This window comes from Piliocolobus tephrosceles, chromosome X (genome assembly GCF_002776525.5).
Source record: "Piliocolobus tephrosceles isolate RC106 chromosome X, ASM277652v3, whole genome shotgun sequence".
Taxonomy (NCBI): Eukaryota; Metazoa; Chordata; class Mammalia; order Primates; family Cercopithecidae; genus Piliocolobus; species Piliocolobus tephrosceles.
In genome coordinates this window covers 78,648,473-78,667,742 of record NC_045455.1, presented here as the reverse complement: position 1 = coordinate 78,667,742, position 19,270 = coordinate 78,648,473, and the positions used below count along the sequence as shown (strand labels likewise).

The following is a 19,270-nucleotide window of genomic DNA, read 5'->3' as shown; positions in this document are numbered from 1 at the left end:
GACTGTGTATTCAAATGTGGTTACTGTGTGGAGGAATATCACTTCACTTATTAATTCACCTACTAGTTAAGCATCTGTTTGTCACAGTGGGAAGGAAATGGGACAGATATATAGAGGAATAGCCTATGAGAGCTGCGTGATCATCAGACACAGTGCCCATGAAGCTGCGTGCTGTTAGCAAAGCCTGTTATGAGAATAACTGAAGAGAGTTTACAATAGACACTGTCTATTGCTCATCCAGCTGTAAGGGCACACAGAGTGTTGTGTGCATGACAATAATGGCTACATTAGTCTTAGATTTCCATTAGCACTATTTTTAGATGCTTAAGTTTTTGTGTAGGGAACTAGAGAATGAAAGAGATATGTAAACGGACTTTAGTACCTGGGAAACACATAAGGAAACATTAAAACCTACCTGAATTTTCCAACATGAGTGGTTTTACATATGTCCTATCTTTTAATGTACTTGTAAGCTTTCGTAGTACATAGGTTACCTTTTTTGATTCTACATCTAAAAAAATAGTATCTATTGCTTTCTTTTTCATGAAGTCATTTAGAAGAAAAGATGATTTTACTACAATTTAAAATAAATGTGCCAGGTATTCTTTTTCTTGTCGGTAGTTTTCATTTCTATTTAAAGCCACATTAATTCTGTTTTCTGCATTAAGCATAATTCTAATTCCCCATTTTCTTTGTAACTATTTGTCATAGGTTTTTCAAGTTTGTGATTTGGTGCACTCTAAATGCTGTACAACATTACCAGTAGAAATGTTTATTAGACTTACGTCGAAAATGCATTATTCTGCTTTTCACATCGTATGCCTTTGCAGGTCAACCCTTTCGTTTCTTCATAATAGAAGTACAATTGATTTAGGCCATTTGCAAATGCTAGCAACACAAGGCAGTATATGAATAGAAACTTCAAAATGTCCAGGAGCATTCTTCCCAGAGATATTTGCAGAGGTCCCAGGTGAGAATTTGCAGTAAACAGTGAGATCAGACGCAGAGAACTGAAGATGTTTGCAATAGCAAATAAAGCCTCTGCCACCAGAGTGGGATGCCACATGTCCCATGATTCTCGTGGATTAAGGGCACTGTACTGGAGAAAACAGAAACAAAAGGAAAGTAAAACCAACACATGCATATAAATATATCAAGGTCAGACCCAGAAGGTAAACTATTAAATTTTGAACAAAATAATTGATGACCTTGTTTTTGATTTTTGAACACACTTGCCAATTCTAGAGGAACACATGTAGGATACAAATTACATACAAATGAGTAGAAGTGGCGGTCTGTTGCTATAGAAACAGAAATGACCAATATGGGCAAAACCCATCAGTGCTTTCTCTCTGCTATGACCTAAATGTAAATACAACCTAACTTACAAATCATCCCGGCAGTCATTGAATTGCTAATTTTTTACATTTAATATATAGGAAATATAACATTTATCTGAATGTTCCTTAAGTAGGTAAAATATGTGATTTGAGAAAAAAATTGCTACCTTAAACTTTGACCAGCAATTATTTAAAAAGGAAGGAGATTAATTAAAATGTCAGTTTTGAATTTTCCTGATATTGAAACATATAAAGAGCAAAATAAAATTTTACTGTGTACTATCAAGGTAAATTTGTATCCTTTCTTTTTTTTTTTTTTTTTTTTTTTAAAGGGTCGAGGCCAGGCATGGTGGCTCAGGCCTGTAATCCCAGCACTTTGGGAGGCTGAAGGGGGCAGATTACCTAAGGTCAGGAGTTTGAGACCAGCCTGACCAACACGGAGACACCCCGTCTCTACTAAAATACCAAAAAAAAAAAAAAGCCAGGCATGGTGGCGGGCACCTGTCCCAGCTACTGGGGAGGCTGAGGCAGGAGAATTGCTTGAACCCAGGAGATGGAGGCTGTGGTGAGCCGAGATCATGCCACTGCACTCCAGCCTGGGCAATAAGAGCAAAACTCCGTCTCAAAAGAAAAAAAAAAAAAAAGGGTCAAACATCCTTTTTGAAATATTGCAGTATGAAAATCGGTAATTAAATCTGTATTAGAACTGAACAATAAATTGAATTATTTGCTTCATACACATCACTGAAAAATATATCTAGAAAACCAAGATATTTTTCCGATGAAAAGAAAGTTAGTGCTACTCTGAGTTCCACAAAATGTTTTTTATTCTTTTCATAGCACATTTTACATCAAAGACCTTTACAAATATGAATCAATTAATTCTCCTTGAAACTAATAGATAGTATTTTTTAATCTCTCTGGGGAGAAAATGTATTATAGGCTCCTGATCTTATTCAACACTCAGACTCTTGCTTGACTGGCGGTGTAAAACAATCAAGTTTGAACTAGAAGAAAATTATTTTCTATTTTTAAATCCCGATAAATGTTCTTGAACATTCCCACACATAGCTTCCGCATAAAATAGCTAATTACTGAAGATGCAAAAAAAAAAAGCTAAGATGTTTTTCTCTTTCGTTATGACAAGTGTCAGAGTGAAAGTTGGATACTAAACATTACCTAATTCTCTGCTCTTAGTCTCGCTATGTATGACGCCACCTTTTCCTTCAAACACCAAGATCACATTCTCCTTCCTTTCCTCACTTCTCTCTTAAAAGACACACACGTTTAAGTCCATAAATATTGATAGCTGTCCCCCTATAATTGAGAGCTAATTCTATCAACTATAGAATCAGCTCATAAATATTTATAGTTGAGGAATATCCCCCTATGTTGATAGCTAATTCAATTTCTCTTCCTTTAACCTAATATAGCTCAGGACTATATTTCAAGATACACAAAAAATGAAACAAGAAGTATTCTTAAGAATGCAATCATTTTCTTGAACTTCTTACAACATTTAACACAATGCCCTGAATACCGTGGGTGCTCAAGAAATATTTTCTCATGTCAAGTATTCATAGTCCGGTGAGGCAGACAGGCACAACTAATTATAATAAAAATGCTCTAAGAGATTAACACAAAGGGCGGTGGGAATAGGGAAGAGGAAATGATGAATTCTGTCTGGGGCTCCTGAGGCTAGGAATGGATAGAGATGATGTGTTGTCAAAGCTTTAAAAGTCCTTCAAATCTAGGAAAGATGCTATGCAGTGATTTAGGTTTCACATCCAGGTCAGCTGGGCTGTGGAACCATCGTCACATTATGATTGGGTCAAGCTCTATTACGGATCTACTGTGAAAAGAGCCCTTCTTGGTAAATTATCTCAGCTGAGACTTAAAAAAAAAAAAAAAAAAAAAATCCTAAGAGGAAGGTTTTCCATTTTTACAGACTCTGCGCCACTGTGATTATTTAACTTGATTTCATAGTCCAGCACTTCTAGTCATGGCCAGGAAAAAATGCCACATGAATATATTCACTTTATACAAGGTCAAAGCTTTAGGTAAAACATTGCTGGCATCTGGGTTAAAGGATGTTTGAATGGCAAAGAACCATTGGAAGTTAAAGATGGAGAACTCCTGAGAAACTTAGGATCATCTTCCCAAAAGCTATGTGCTTACACTCAGAATAATAAACCTAGGGACCTTTCCCTCCCCAGAGACTATTTATTTACTTTAGTTGAAGTCTTTCTCTTTTCTTCTCCAGGGGAAAGAGAGGCAGCTGGCTCAGCTGCACGGTATGAGTTCTGAGACACATATTTTCCAACCTCCTCTCCTGGGGTACAAACCCCTGTATACACAGGGTACGGCTGGCTACTAGGTCCCCCACTGGGGACTGGGGGATGGGGAACCAGTGCTAAGTTTGCTATGTAAGTAAATAATGTATCTGTTCTCTGATCCAAAAAACCTCATATCCTGTCACGGATTAAGAGATATAAATATGAAGCAATTATCTCTTGATTTTATTCTAAGTTTTGCTTTTTGAAATTTTTATCCCATCCTTCACATAGACATTTTCTTAAGTTTTTAACTATAGTCATCATTTAACAAAGTGATTGTTATAATGCTTACAAATTGTAACATTCTTTGAATTTGTAGCAAATAATTGTAATTCTTCAATCAGTCAACGAATTTTCCATGCCTATTCTTAGGAATTAAAGTATTAATTTGAATTTTTAAAAAATTTCTTTGGCTCTGCTATTTAAGAGCAATTTACAAAACCTACCTTCACTTTTCATCTTTGCATGTTTGTCTTTGAGTGGCCTCTTCTCAGTTTCCTTTGGAAGTTCCTCAATCTCACCTGTCCCTTAGAAGTTGAGTTCACTTTTCAAGCCTCCTCTCTTCTCATTCTACACATTCTCCCTGGGTGTTTTCCAGATTTCGACTCTCAGCGATTATTCTCAACTCTACATCTCCAGCTGAGACTTCTCACCTAACAGCCCTGTTCTGCATTGTACTATCTGGTTGACTTTTCCACTTGGATATCTCACAGGCATCTCAAACTCACAGACTGAAAGTGTAACTCATCATCTTGGCATCCTCAAACTCTTTCTCTATTTACCCCTTCTGATCTTATGAATGGCAACAGGTCACCAAGTCAGAATGTGAGGTTCATCCTAGAATCTTTTCATCTAAAATTCCAGCATCTAAACCCAAATCTTATGTACGTTGCTTCCTTCTCTTCGTACCTCTTATTTCTCAGATATAACTGTAGCACCTTCCTCACTGCTCTCCCTGCCTTAAGTCTTATGTCCTCCATCATCTATGTATCTCCTCAAGAATCTTGTTTTTTGAGATGTAGTCTCACTCTGTCGCCCAGGCTGGAATGCCGTCCCACAATCTCGGCTCACTGCAACCTCCGTCTCCTGGGTTCAAGCACTTCTCCTACCTCAGCCTCCTGAGTAACTGTGATTACAGGCACCCACCACCATGCCCAGCCAAGTTGTACATTTTTAGTAGAGACGGGGTTTCACCACATTGGCCAGGCTGGTCTTGAACTCCTCACCTCAGGTGATCTGCCCGTCTGGGCCTTACAAAGTGCTGGGATTACAGGCATGAGCCACCATGTCCAGCCCTCCTCCAGAATCTTTTAAAGGAGCCAACCAGACCATGTCACATATTATTTAATGTTCTTCAATCACAACATTGTCCTTGAGATGGCCTTCTGGTTTTTCAACATGTTACATAAAGCTTCTGTGTTCTGACTTCTTTTAAAGATTTAACTGCCATTTGGCCCTAATTAAACACCTAATGTTTTGGCTCAAACTTTCAATACTGGTAATTCCTCAGATTAGTTACACATTCTTACCAAAATGCTTTTCCATGAACATTGTACCATTTTTCTAGAACAAATTTAAATTCCAATTATTTTGTTATTCATTCATCAAGTATACATGAGTGTGCCTGCTCTGTGTCAGGCACTATCTTCAGGGTTCATGGTAGTGATCAAGGAAGATGCCATACGAGTTTACAACATGGTGAAGTCTTACATTAATCAAGCCGTGCTAATATTTTACTCCGACTACAGATGCATGGACACTAGGATCCTGCTGATCAGAGCTGACAGCTCCGTGTTGTAAAGTAATCCTTTAGAAAGAAATCAAGAACTACTTTAAGCACACATAGGTTTTCTCGGATCATTAATTCCTGTATTCTTCCTTCTCTCAATTATTTGTTTTCAGTCTGTACGTACCCTAGTTCGGTTTTGCCCCAAGCCTTTATTTCTATTCAGATTCCTTTGAAAGAGAATTGCTTATTTTGCAGACTTGTATAATAGAGAGGTACATTTGGATTACTTGTCAGATTCTTATGCAGGGAGCTTTGTCTATGGCATTTTTAGGTGCTGGACATCTCGTAGAGTGCTTTATATACGATAGGAACTCAAAAAGCACTCTGGGGAGAAGAATTATAGACGTATTCAAAAACAAAGTGGTTAGAGTATATGGATCATTTTTATAAATGTATCTTGACACAGATGTAACACAGAAGATTTGGAAACAGTGAGATGAGTATGAGAGGATGAGATAAGTTGGAGCCAAGTCATGAAGAGTTTAGCAGGCATGTTAAGAGAGAAAGATGAACTGAATCATAATATTGGATCAGAAGTTTATTGAATGTAGGAAAATAGGTTATCTTTATATCCTCTGTAGTCTCTGATGCATACTTGTGAATGTCAAGTAATAAATAGAAATGAGTAAAAGTTAAATTAATATGAAATAAAAATATTGGTCAGTGAGATTAAATAAGAAACATGTATTTGGTTTTAATGTGTGCTTTACATGGTGAAATCTTTTCCCTTTCTAGAAATTTATCAGATAATTAAGTAGTGAAAGACCAAAAAGACCAGTGTTTATACCAGGAAGGCATATTATTTTCTCTTCAAGTACATAATTCTGATTAAACAACTAAGATTCAAATCTCTGTAGCTTTCTGCCATAACACCAAAGAATATCTTAGACAATCCCACACTTTGGGGAGCAGACTAAAGTTACATCATTTATAAAATAGAAAAAACACTTGCCCCTTTTTTAGTTAATAATAGATGGGATCTATGAGACTTGCAGTTAGAACTAGAAGAATGGTGCTATAAAGAAAAGCCATAATGATGGTTAAAACAAATCTTCTTATTAATAAAAATTTTCATTTTTTGAAAATATTATTTCAATTACACAGTGAAAAAGGTATTAGAATCTAATCATTTCTGCCAAACTGTTGAAGACAAATATGAGAAGTGTTACATACAGAAAAGGGGCTGGATATTATTTAGAAATAAACCAGCCCTAATGAAACTGCAGTAACATTTTATAATTGTGGTTCCCCAGGCATCAACAAGTTCCAGATTAACTAATACTTCATACATAGTGAAAAGAGAAAATGATTGACAAACTTTCCTCTAGAGGATTAGGAGCAACTTTTTTTAAATTCACAACCCATGAGCTTTAAAATGCTAATAAATCAAGATATTCAAGAAAACACCACAAAACTTTGCATGTAAAATGGATAATATTGAAGCCATACATATTTTTATGCTCTGTCTTTGCACATTATAATACTGTTGCATTGTATATAAAAATTAAGAGCATATACTGCATTTTTATATTAGATTCTATTCTATGGCATTAAATGTTTATTGATTTAATCTTCATAAACATTCTATTATGTTTGATTGTTATTACTGTTTTACAGCAGAGAAATTTGAGGCATAGATTCAGTAACTTGCTCCAGATCACATAGGTAGGAAGTGATATAAGTCGTAGTCACAGCAGTTCCATGGCCTTGGTTAGAAGGGCTGTTTTGTGTGTGTTTTAAAGAAAGATCTTTCCTGCAAGTAGATGAATTGCAAATGTGTGAGTGTCATGAACTGAATTGCACCTCCCCAAATTGAGCCCCCCAGTGTGATGGTATTTGGAGATGGTATTTTTGGGAGGTGATTAGGTTTAGATGAGGTCATGAAGGTGGACTTTCATGATGAGATGAGTGTCCTTAAAAGGAGACACACCTTATAAGGAAAGTTTGCATTCTCTCCCAACCTCTTACGCCCCACCCCCACCAGGTGAATGTGACCAACCTTCCATGAGTCAGTGAGAGAGAGACCTCACCAGAAACCAACTATGCTGGAACCTTGATCTCAGGCTTCCAGTCTCTGTAATTGCAAGACCCCAGCAGAGGTCCTAGTTATAACACTGGTAATCCCATCTGAAGCAAAAGAGGTGAATCTATTTACTAAGGAGAATTATTAGCATGATTTCATCTACCTCGTATTTCATAATTACTAAATCACATATCTCCCAGACCTTAATACTTAAATTTGTTCAAGTCTAATCTTCTATCATCTTCTCATATGTTCACTGCTCTATTTCAGGCAATCATCATCATTTGAACCATTCCCTGCATAAATGTCATAAATGGATCCTTATAATTTATAGGGTAAAATTCAAGCCCGATAGCAAGATGTGGAAAGTCCTTCTCACCTTCTCCCTGCCCACATTTTTAGGATAATCCAAAATAGATATTGAACTCTGCTTGTTAGACACTCTCACTTTTGCATATTGTGTCTTTTCTGTCTTGAATGCTCATGCATGTTCATGATCATGATAGATGTCCACTTGTACTGTCCTCTGGATAATTCCATGCCATTATAGAAAAGTTCAGTTCCTTCTCTCATGCCACAGTAGCCCCTGTTATAGACCTTACTACATTGTAAGATCCTTGTTTACATGCATTTCTCTTTCATCTGCCTAACTGTGACCCACTTGAAGGCAAGAGCTACCTCTTGGGCAGATTTGCATTCTCAGCAACCAGATCAAAAGCTGTTTCTTAGTGTGCTCCAATAAATGCTTATCGATTTAATTAGCTTCTTGATTCACATAATAGCTGTTTGCTTTATCTACATCAGACTCTATTTTTTCCTGCAAATAACCTACCTGTTCTTAAAATAATAATTTATAAGTTATTACAAATTAGCCTGAAAAAATTGAATGACAGAACAAGCGTAAGGTAAGAAAGGACAAATCAAAAAGTCACAGTGATATCACAGGTCCCCACAAATAGCAAATCAAAAATAATCTTTTGATTGCTATCATCAACTTACAGATGATAAAGTTGATACCTACATTCAATAACTTGCCCCATACCATACAGATTGAACATGGTGAAGGCAAGTGTGGACCTAAAGCTCACACTCTTTTTAAACTAAAATAAAGCAAATGAGGAGACACATTAAAGACCTTACAAAAGGCAAGTCTAGTGGACTCATAGTATATGAGGAAGAAAGCAAAGACAAAAGTAAAAAAAAAAAAAAAGGAAAAACTAATTTAGTGTGTTTATTCTGTAACAGGCACTTTAAATACATCGACTCATTTACTTCTCATGCCAACAGCATAAGGTAGAAATTATTATTTTTCTTATTTTATGGATGAGACAAACAGAGATGAAGAAACAGTCTCAAGATCACCCAACTAGTAAGTGACGGAGGAAAGGAGCACAAAAAATGTGATTTTACAGTGCATGCCAATGAATACATGCACCCAATTCAAACACATACATTGTGCTAAATGCAAATCCTTCAGAAAGGACATGTCATGGTTTATATTTCCAATTATAGCTGAACTCCTATGACCATATATTAACAAACTATGTATTTTTTGAAGACTTCACATTCCTTAGGTCGTCTTCATCTGCAGTAATTACTGTGCACTTCTCCATATCCCGTTTCCCCCTCTGCCCCCTCCTCTTCATCACTGGGGGTGAATGAGTTTAATTCTAAACATAAAGAACAATGCTTAGATTTTAATGGTAAATTAGATTTTGCCACTGTAGAATTTACAACTTTTTAACTAAATTAAAATCCCACATCTAAAAGTCTTGAGGCAAAACATCCACAAATATCCATTAATCTGTGTAAGCATACTCACTACATACCAGAGTTCTTACATATGAAAAAATATATGTACTGTATATAAACATCATACAAATGTAACAAATACAAACATGATACAGCTTAGTTTAAATATTTTCTAAATAAATGCATAATAGCAGTTTCTTTTGGACTCAATCTCACACTTCTCTGAGCTGTAGAATAGGTCTAGCTATACAATGCAATGTTCTTCACAGTGTCTTCCTTAGATCAACTGTGTCAATACAAACTGGGAGTTTGTTAGAAATGCAAATTTGGACCTTGTCCTAGTACGCCTAACTTAAATCTGGTGATGGAGAAAAGGAGCCTGAGTTTTAGCAAGCTCTCCTTATGATTCTTGTCCACCTAGAAATTTGAGAAGAACTGCTATTGTGATATAATCCCAGAATTTCATAACAGCACAAAACCACAAAAAAACTACCTATATTACTTTTAGAAGTAGGTCTGAATAATTTTATGTATACATCTAAGGATCATGACAGAAGAAGGGGACTGGAGAGCTAGGCGCTTAATCACAGACTGCCCACCTCTTACAGAGATGCATGGTCTCCTTTGGTTAAAAGAGTACCTTCTACTGTCTTAAATTTTTCAAGGTCATTTACCTCAATGCATTAATAAAATTACCGAATTATGTTTTCATTTTAAAATATACTTGCTTTCCATAAAATTGACAGAAATTGCTTTCCCCTAGTATTTTGGTGAGAACTGGTAGCATTTTAACTGAAAACTATGGCCTTTCCAACTTCAGACAATTTTGATTCTGTCATACCTGAAGGTTGCCCGCAGAAGCAGAGGGCGTTATTTTAAGAACTAGGCCAAATGAATAAAAGTTAATCTACATGTTAGAATTTCGTAGTTCAGATTATTAAATTGAATGCATTATTTATGTCATACCCAATTCTATATTCTTTATTTATTTATTTTACTAATGAAGTAGTCATTTTGAAAATTTTTTTTAAAAGAAAGAGAAAAGGAAAGGGGGAAAAGGAAAGTCAGTGAGGGAGAGAAGATAATCCTTTGGGTTGAAAGAAACCCAACAAAGTACAAAATAATCCCAATTGTCATGACAGAACAAAACTGTTTTATGCAAATTATGAGGTTGGGATAAGATTGATGGTGTACAAAATCTGGGGGAGTAATGAGTGTGTGAGATTTCAGGCACTGTCAAGTTGAATGGGATGAGGAGAAAGAAATTATATTCTGCTCTAATTATATCAAATTGTATTAGTTTATACTGAAATAATAATTTCAACGCTTTGAAAGAGTAATATTTTGATCTGTCTATGAAATTTTATCTATTAGTTATAACTGAAGAAAATAGATTTGGGTTGTCAAAATTTAAACAGTGTTTCAAGTAGAATTTCAGTAGAAATAGAAAGGATTAGAAACTAGAGCAGTTACCGTGAATAATTTTGAGACATCATTCTACTTAGTAGATGCAAGGAAATTGGGTGATAACTTCTACTTATAAAAATTTGTTTTGTGATTAAAGGTTATGCATTTACTTATGTATTTTTATCCCTATATATCTATTAATAAAACCATGAGCTGATGAATACTACATCCAGAAAAAGCTCTAGGTAACTTTGTTAATAAAATTAATATCAGTTGAAAGTATATCATTAATAATCAGAACATATGCTTTACCAACAACATAAATAATAGTTACCTTTACAAACGCAACAATTTTCAAGGAGATTGTTGCTAAATATAAGGAGTTCATTACAAAGTCCATTAGATTCCACCAATCATGGATGTAGTCCTGAAGTCCACCATCCCACATCTGTTTAATTTCTCCCCATATGAAACCTGCGATTATAGAAAGATTCATTATAAGTATGGTTTCAGTAGAATCACTAAAAAAAAGCAATATACAATTTAACAATTACAGATCTCGAAGCTGCAAGAGACCACATTGTTACACTAGAATGCAATTTCTATTTTTTTATAGGTAATAATATTGAGTCCCAGCCATAGTTTAAGACTTTCAGATACTAAGTTAATTCTAGAAGATGTTGTTAGGACAGCCTCACTTTCTTTTATCCATTTGATAAATTCATAAGGATATGTAGTTTTTGAGTTATACTGTAGCTTCTTTATAACTATATATTTCCCTTGCAAAATAACATTTTCTAAAAAGCGAATATCTTGACATATATTTTTCTCCCAAGTCAAAATGACTCAAAGATCATGAAAATCAGTGTATCTAGCAATCATAACTGGTTTCAGACAATAAGTGGAGTACCTTGTTGTGTTTCTTTAAGCAATTAGTGCCTTCAGAGACCGGTCTTTAGTCTTGAGAAATGATGGTTATAGCATTCATGGTAATTCATTAAAATACTTTATATGTAGCAATAGCTTTAAAGCTATATCTAGAAAAATGTATTTTTAATTTTTAATAGGAAATGCTTTATTTTCAAGTTCTATGAAGTACTTACAAAATATTAGGGTAGGTTATTATTTTATTTCCATTATCTTATTAAAATTTTATAATTCCATATTTAGAGCCTAATGATGAGAGAGATATCAAAATATCTAGTTTCAGTAAATATTAAAGGGGTAAGTATGATGTCATAACTACCTTAACACAAGCAAACAATGAGAATTCTTTAGGATAATATCCTGAAACATGAAATTTAGAGTTGAAGATCTACATAGGATGTAGAAAGTTGGAAAAGTATTATCCCTACACTGACTCAAGAAAAATTGAAATTATAAAATTATAATTTTCCAAGCATGCATCAGAGAGATGAGAAATCAAGGAATCTAAACTTTAAATATAAGCACTCTCCTCTGAAGGATCCATGTTTTGAGCCTTAGCTCACCTGCGGCAGAGTGTGCAAGGAAGAGACACTGGTACCATCCAAGACATTAGGCTCACTGTGAGGTCGCAGGAGAGACTAGAATCCCTGGGACCCACAGTCACAAGGAACATTTCTACCGTTTTGCATGCTCTTCTTCATGGACCCTATCCTAAAGCTCAAGGGAAATACCATAGTTCAAGCCCAGGGGAGAAAAGAGGCTGCTTCTGTGGAAGAGGCACAGAGTCCTATCCAGGCTCCTCTCCCCTAAGGAGCAAAACACTTTAGCCTGGTGGAAGAGACAGAAAGCACTCCTGGGTCTCAGGTTTACAGCAACACCAGTAGAGCAGGGGCAGGAAAAACTTCCCTGTACATAAGCTGCCATGTTTGCCATGAAAAGGAGGGCATAGATCACGGAGAAAGTGCCATCCCTAGCACTCAGATATAGGCCTGCGTAAGCCTGACCCTGGATGAGGACATCAGAGAGTTTTCCTGCCCTGCATCACTAGGCCAACAAACACCAGTGAACAATCAGCAATTGACAACCACTGGAGGAAGGGCCTCTGAGGCACAGATGCACAGGGAAGGTCAAAACTGTAGGTGGAGAAGGAACACTGAGAATAATCTTCTTTTCCACCCTAAGCTGAGGCATGTGATGCACTGAAATTGACCGTAGCAACAACAAAACCCAAACCCAACTCAACTCCTGACTTATTGCCTCAAACCTCTACACTGACATAGAAGAGAAGAGGCATGTACATTTTCAGGCATAAAGGCTGCGTACGTCTGTTGCTAGTCTTCTGCATAGGTGGAATGAATAACTTTCCAAAACACACGTACACATATGTACCCACATACACCAAACCATGATGCATCATATTCAAGCCGTCAAAAACAAAAGATAAAGAAAAAATACCAAAAGCAGCCAAGAAAAAAAAACAAAACAAAACAAAAAAAAAAAAAACAAAGAAAAGTAAGACTGACAGCACACTTCTGTTGTAAAAAATATATACAATGCAATGGAGTAACATCTTTTTTATTTTTTTAGACGGAGTCTTGCTCTGTCGCCAGGCTGGAGTGCAGTAGCGTGATCTCAGCCCACTGCAATCTCTGCCTCCTGGGTTAAAACAATTTCCCTGCCTCAGCCTCCCAAGTAGCTGGGACTACAGGCACACACTACCCCACCCGGCCAAGTTTTTGTATTTTAGTAGAGACGGGGGTGTCACCATGTTGGCCAGGATGGTCTCGATCTCCTGACCTCATGATCCGCCCCCCTTGGCCTCCCAAAGTGCTGGGATTACAGGCAGGAGCCACCGCGCCCGGCCTGGAGTGACATCTTTAAAGTGTTGAAAGAAAAAGAATAAAAATTAACCCAGGATTCTATATACAACACAAATAGCTCTAAGAAATACTAAAGACTTTTTCTTCAAACAATCAAAATCTGAGACAATTTATTTCTGTCAGACCCACACTAAAAGACATATAATTTCTGGCTTAAAAATATCCTTTTAGTATAATATTGGATGGAAAGTTAGATTTATTTTTAAAAATGAAGATTTATGTCCAGAAATGTGTGTGTGTATATACATATATATATGAAGATATGTTATACATATAAAATAAAATATATATTTATTTTTATTTAAAAGTTTTCTAACTTATAATTACTGCCTAAGTAAAAACTGTAGCACTATATTGTAATTTTCAACATATGTAAAAGTAAAATGTGTAATGACATTAGCACAAAAGATGACACAGGGGAATTACAAGCCTGCCATCATAAGGTTCTTATACTACACATAAAGCAGAATAATATTTTTGAAGTTAGTATGTAATAAATTAATAGTTTATATCATAAATATTATGGCATCCTTTAAATATTTTTAAATATATGAGTAGAGAGCCATAAATGTAAATAATAGTGATATACAAATATTTAATCCGATAACAGGCAAACAAGGAAAAATGCAATGAAGAACAAATGGAATAAATAGGAAAGAACAATAGCAATGGGGGTAGATTTCCAGTTTACCCATATCATAAGTATACTCAATGAAATGTATAATCTAAACACACTAATGAAAATACGGAGATGATCATACACAAAAAAAAGTACAGGCACAACTCTATTACAATTCATTCTTTTACTTCATTACACAGAAGTAATGGAAAAATAAATAAATAACATAAAACAATAATTAAAAGACAGCTCCCGTGGCTATATTAATATAAAAGTAGATGTATTTCACAAGAAGCAATGTTACTAGGCATAGAGAGGGACATAACATAAAAATAAAAAGGCCAATTCGCTGAGAAGATATAAAAATTCTGTGTGTGCTTATGGTTAACAAAAGAACCCTATAATACAAGATGCCATAACTATTAAAACTGAAATAAGAAACAAAGAAAAGTAAAATTATAATTGGAGCTTTCAGCATTCCTCTCTGTAACCAACAGAACCAGTAGACAGAAATTTAGTAATGATATAGAAGACCTGAATAACACTATCAACAACATGACAACAGCAGAAAACATATTTCTTTCTTGTGCACATGGAACATTGACCAAGATAGACCATAGTGTGGACCCTAAAACAAACCTCAACACATTTATATATGTTGAAATCATACTAAGTAAGTTCTATGACCACAACACAAATAAACAAGCAATCAATAATTAAATGTACCTAGAAAATCTCCAAATATTTTTCAACTAAACAATATAGTTCTTTTGGCTCAAATACGAATTTATGAGAATAATTAAAAATATTTTGAAAAGATTGAAAACGAAGATACAACTAAAAACTCTTTGTGAGGCTTCTAGAGCAGTGCTTAGAGGAAATGTGTAGCTCTGAATGCTTTATTAAAAAAGAGTGAGGGGTTCAATTCAGTGATTTCACCTTCAATTAAGACACTATAAAAAGAAGAGCAAGTTTAAACCAAAACAAGCAGAAAGAAGAAAATAACAAAGGTAACAAAAATCAATAAGATCTGAAACATAAAATGAAAGATAAATCAATGAAAACAAAATCTAGTTTTTTGAAGTGGTCAATAAAATTGATAAAACACTAGCCAGAATGATTAACAAAAAAAGATGATATAAATGATCAATATCAGAAATTAAAGAAGGAACATCAATACAGATCTTATAGATATTATAAGAATAATAAGCAACTAGAATGAATAACTGGGTGCTCATATATTTCACAACTTAAATGAGTTTTTTTCCCTGAGACGTAAACTTCAAAACTCACTCAGGAGGACATAAAGCAACCTGAATAGTCCTATACTTATTAAAGGAAATGAACATGTAGTTAATATCCTTCCAACAACACAAACATTCAGGTCCAGTTGATTTCATGGTGCGTTCAACCAAACCTTTCAAGAAAAAATAATACTGGTGCTAATCAAACTCTTACAAAGACACAACAGTAAGAAACATTTAAGAGGCAAGTATTACACTGATAAACAATCAGACAAAACTCTTTAAAATGACACATGAATAGCCCTTATAAATATGCACAAAAATCCTCAATAAATAGTAGTGAATAAAAGTTAGCAATATATATATAAAAAATAAATCATGACCAAGTCATGTTTTTTCCAGATAATGAAATGTTGTTTCAATATTTAAAAATCAATCAGCATAATTTATCCCATCAACAGATTTTTGAAAAAATGTGATCATTTCAATAGATGCAGTATAAGCATTTGACAAAATTTAACATGCATTCATGATAAAAACTTTCTGTAAAGTATGAATAAAAGGGAAATTTCTTAATTTGATAAAGGATATTTATAAAAAAAAAAAAACGACTTTTCTGTAAAAGGCCAGGGAACAAATAATTTAGGCTTTGCAATAAATGAGCATGAATGCGTTTCAATGAAATTATTTTAAAAAACTGGCAAACAATCTGAGATCAGGGCCATAGTTTGCTGCCTCCTGTGGCGGTGATTGCATGACTGTATGTGTTTGATAACATCTTATATCTCTGCACTCAACTCCAAAAGTTAGTGTTATAACTTAATTTGAGTGTAGCAAAAATTACAAAATTGATATTGAGGAATGAATACAGTGATAGAAAAAATAATTTGAAATATTATTGTAATACATTGATTACAGGTAATATATGAGTAACTACATTTCTTTTACATTTTCTCTATGTTTGAAAATTTTAATAATAAAATGTTGAACGAAATAAAAGCATAGTCGACATGATGTTCTATCATTAATTAGTGAAAATAAACAATGACTATTTAAAATTATCAATAAAGTTTTGTTTTTATATTTTATATTCAAATTTCTAACTCATGAGAGCTGCTTTCAGATAAATTAATTATAGTGTATTTTTTAAAGTTGGCTGTAGACAACTGCTTTATTCTAAGTTCGGCATTTGTGTCCTAGTTTCCTCTTTTAGTCATCTTTCATAAATAAATAAATCATGAGAGGTCAGATAGAATTGGGACATAATTGGGAAAATGATAATATTTACTACCTCCATATTGGAGAAAGGAGTATATCAGAACTGAGTAAGATACGATGCCTGCACTAGATTTTAGAGCTGGTGGGAAACTTAGAATTTAAAATATCCGGTGAGAAAAAATGCTTGGCACACATTTTTTCCACACCTATGGTGCTTCTCCTACTAACCTGGCTACAGACTCAGAATTCAATAGACAACCACAGCCTGCATGAGAAAACTAAGGCCCAAAGAGGCAGTGTAAACAACAATGCGATGCCACTAGGTAATGGAGAAACCAGGACTGGATCAGAATCTTCTAAATGCAGTGCACTTGGACAACATTTTCTTATTCTTGAGAGTTTACAAGGCACAGAGCTATGTGCTTCAGAGGACAGACTGAGGGCTTTGGGAAGGAGGCATAAAGAAGAAGTTATGAGCTCAGTACAATGTTGCTTATTTGTTTTGTCTTGCTTGACACTGCCAATTCCCAGATATTAAATATGTGCATGCAATCATTGGTTTAACAAATGCATTTCAAGTTAATTTTTCAGCAGAAGGCACAGTGATAAGAGCTAGTCTATGTTAGGTGATCAAGGGGCCAGGCTCAACTCAGCTAGCAATCAGTTTTAGAATCTTAGCTTAGCCTCTCTAGGTTTCAGTTCACTTCAAAAATCAGAGGTTTGGATTACATGACTTTTACAAAGTATGATTTTTATCCTAACTGCATAAATTGCCAAAGATCGCTTCTTCCTATTAGGATTGTAACAATTTTACTAAAAGCAGTCACCACAATCGCTGCCATGAGAGATGAAGAACTGTCCTGTACAAGAGGGCACAGACTTGCTCTGGTCTGCTCCACAAAGCAGAAATTGGACCTTTGATAAGAAAAATATAGAGAGATGGCTTCTGGCCAAATATAAGGAAGAATATTCTGGCAATTAGAGTTGCTCTAAAACTGGAATGGATTACCCTGTGACATAGAGATTCCAATCCAGAGGCTGTCTTTAAGCCACAGAAATTGTAGCAGTGAGTGGAGACGGATCTACGTAATCTCTAAAATTCATTCCAACTTAATGAATTTGTAATTTGGTTGCTTTCAGATTTGTATGTATCATGAAATAAAATATATTTTAAAGTACATGCTAACCGGAACATTTATATTTCATTATGTATTACAGATAAATTTCATTATCTTTGTACCTGCTTCTGCTAAACTGGAAAGTCAAATGTGATTATTAACAGTCACCGAAATAGCTGAATTCAAATATTTTGTGGGTATTTACATAGAGGAAGAAAGGCTTTGGGAAGGAGGTATAAAGAAGTTATGAGCGCAGTACAAGTCAACATTTTATTTCAACTTCTTTCATAGCTGAGCAGACTCTGTTCTCATTTGATGGGTTAAAGGAGATGAAACTTCAACTGGAAGTTTAGACTAGATGACCTCTAAGATTTTCTAAGAAGACTCCCAAGCAATACTCACAATGCTGATATATTACAGTTCCTCTGGAGATCAAGGAGGAGACATTAAATCTGATTTTCTTGACCACCCAAAATCTTACTTCACTTCTGACCTTTGAAAGGCACAATTGTGTGGGAAAAACAGAGATCCTGATAAAACTGGGAACTCATGCCATCATTTTGTTTAAACTTGAGCTATAGATAAGATTGCCAATCAATGTCTGTTGGGTAATGTGTTGGGATCTCTTTTTTTAAGTTCCAGATTGAAATATCACTTTTTATAGCTCTGGTCACCACATACCTGTCAGATGGCTGTGGATTTATGTTTGTTATGAGCATGGTAGCGGAATGGCCAGTTTCATTTATTCTGGCAACATTTACTGAATTTTTGAAGAAACAAGCTTTTAGAAAAACTAGAGGGTGCTATTAACTAAATAAAAAATGAATTCAGATAGTAAATTATCCATGGTAACTAAAAAGCCTGAAGAGAACAAAGATTAAGAGAGCTTCTGTCACAAAATGTTTATCTTGTTCCCACAATGGGAACATTTCAAAATTGCTCTTTGCTGTTTATAAACAGAGGACATGATTTCTCAGAGTTGTGGTGGAGGCCTAATTACAAGCATTGATGTCAAGACTGTGGGGACCAACAAAGGAAAGATCACAGTACAAATGAGTCAGAGAACTTCCTTTTAAAAATATTTGTAGATGCCTGGAAGTTTTTACTATTTTTTTTTTTCTACCTTTCCCATAACAATTTTCACTCAGGGCTATTTGAGGGTTCTATTATGTCCTGCGAAGCTGGCTGTGAGGATGTGATGGGGTAGGCAATGCTCAGATGCCACATTTAACAGCACCAATTACATGTGACAAATGTGTAACTCTGCAAACAGATCTCCTGTCGTTCCCTTTCTTACTGTCAGTACTTACACCAATTGTAAATAACCCCAAACAAAAAGCACGTCACCTTTTCACCTATGACAACTTCCAGGGGTCTATCATTTAAATCCCAAAGCTGTGGGGGACCTGACCTTGGAAGTCTCTTCACAGAACGCTGAGCTTTATGTTGTATCAAATCAACGAAGATAACTGAACACAAAACATTCCTCCCTGCTGGAGTTTTGCATTGTTTTGTTTTTTGATTTTCAAATCAGGGAATATAAAGGAGTCTCTCGTCAAAACTCTGCTTCTGTTCAAAGAGAAATTTAAATGAATTCTTTTATTCAGTAGAAATCCC

The 19,270-nt window shown here is 35.1% G+C and overlaps 1 protein-coding gene across 7 annotated transcripts in view; it reads right to left on the bottom strand.

Moving 5' to 3' along the window:
• The window catches only part of TRPC4 (transient receptor potential cation channel subfamily C member 4), a 195,695-nt gene that overhangs the window by 30,841 nt on the left and 145,584 nt on the right, over window positions 1-19,270 (bottom strand). For all 7 annotated transcript variants that reach the window (XM_023208688.1, XM_023208687.2, XM_023208690.2 and 4 more), the window contains 2 exons: window positions 10,982-11,121; window positions 786-1,099 (listed from right to left, as the gene is read on the bottom strand). In XM_023208688.1, coding sequence (XP_023064456.1) covers window positions 786-1,099; window positions 10,982-11,121 — 454 coding nt within the window. The remainder of the gene's footprint in view (window positions 1-785; window positions 1,100-10,981; window positions 11,122-19,270) is intronic.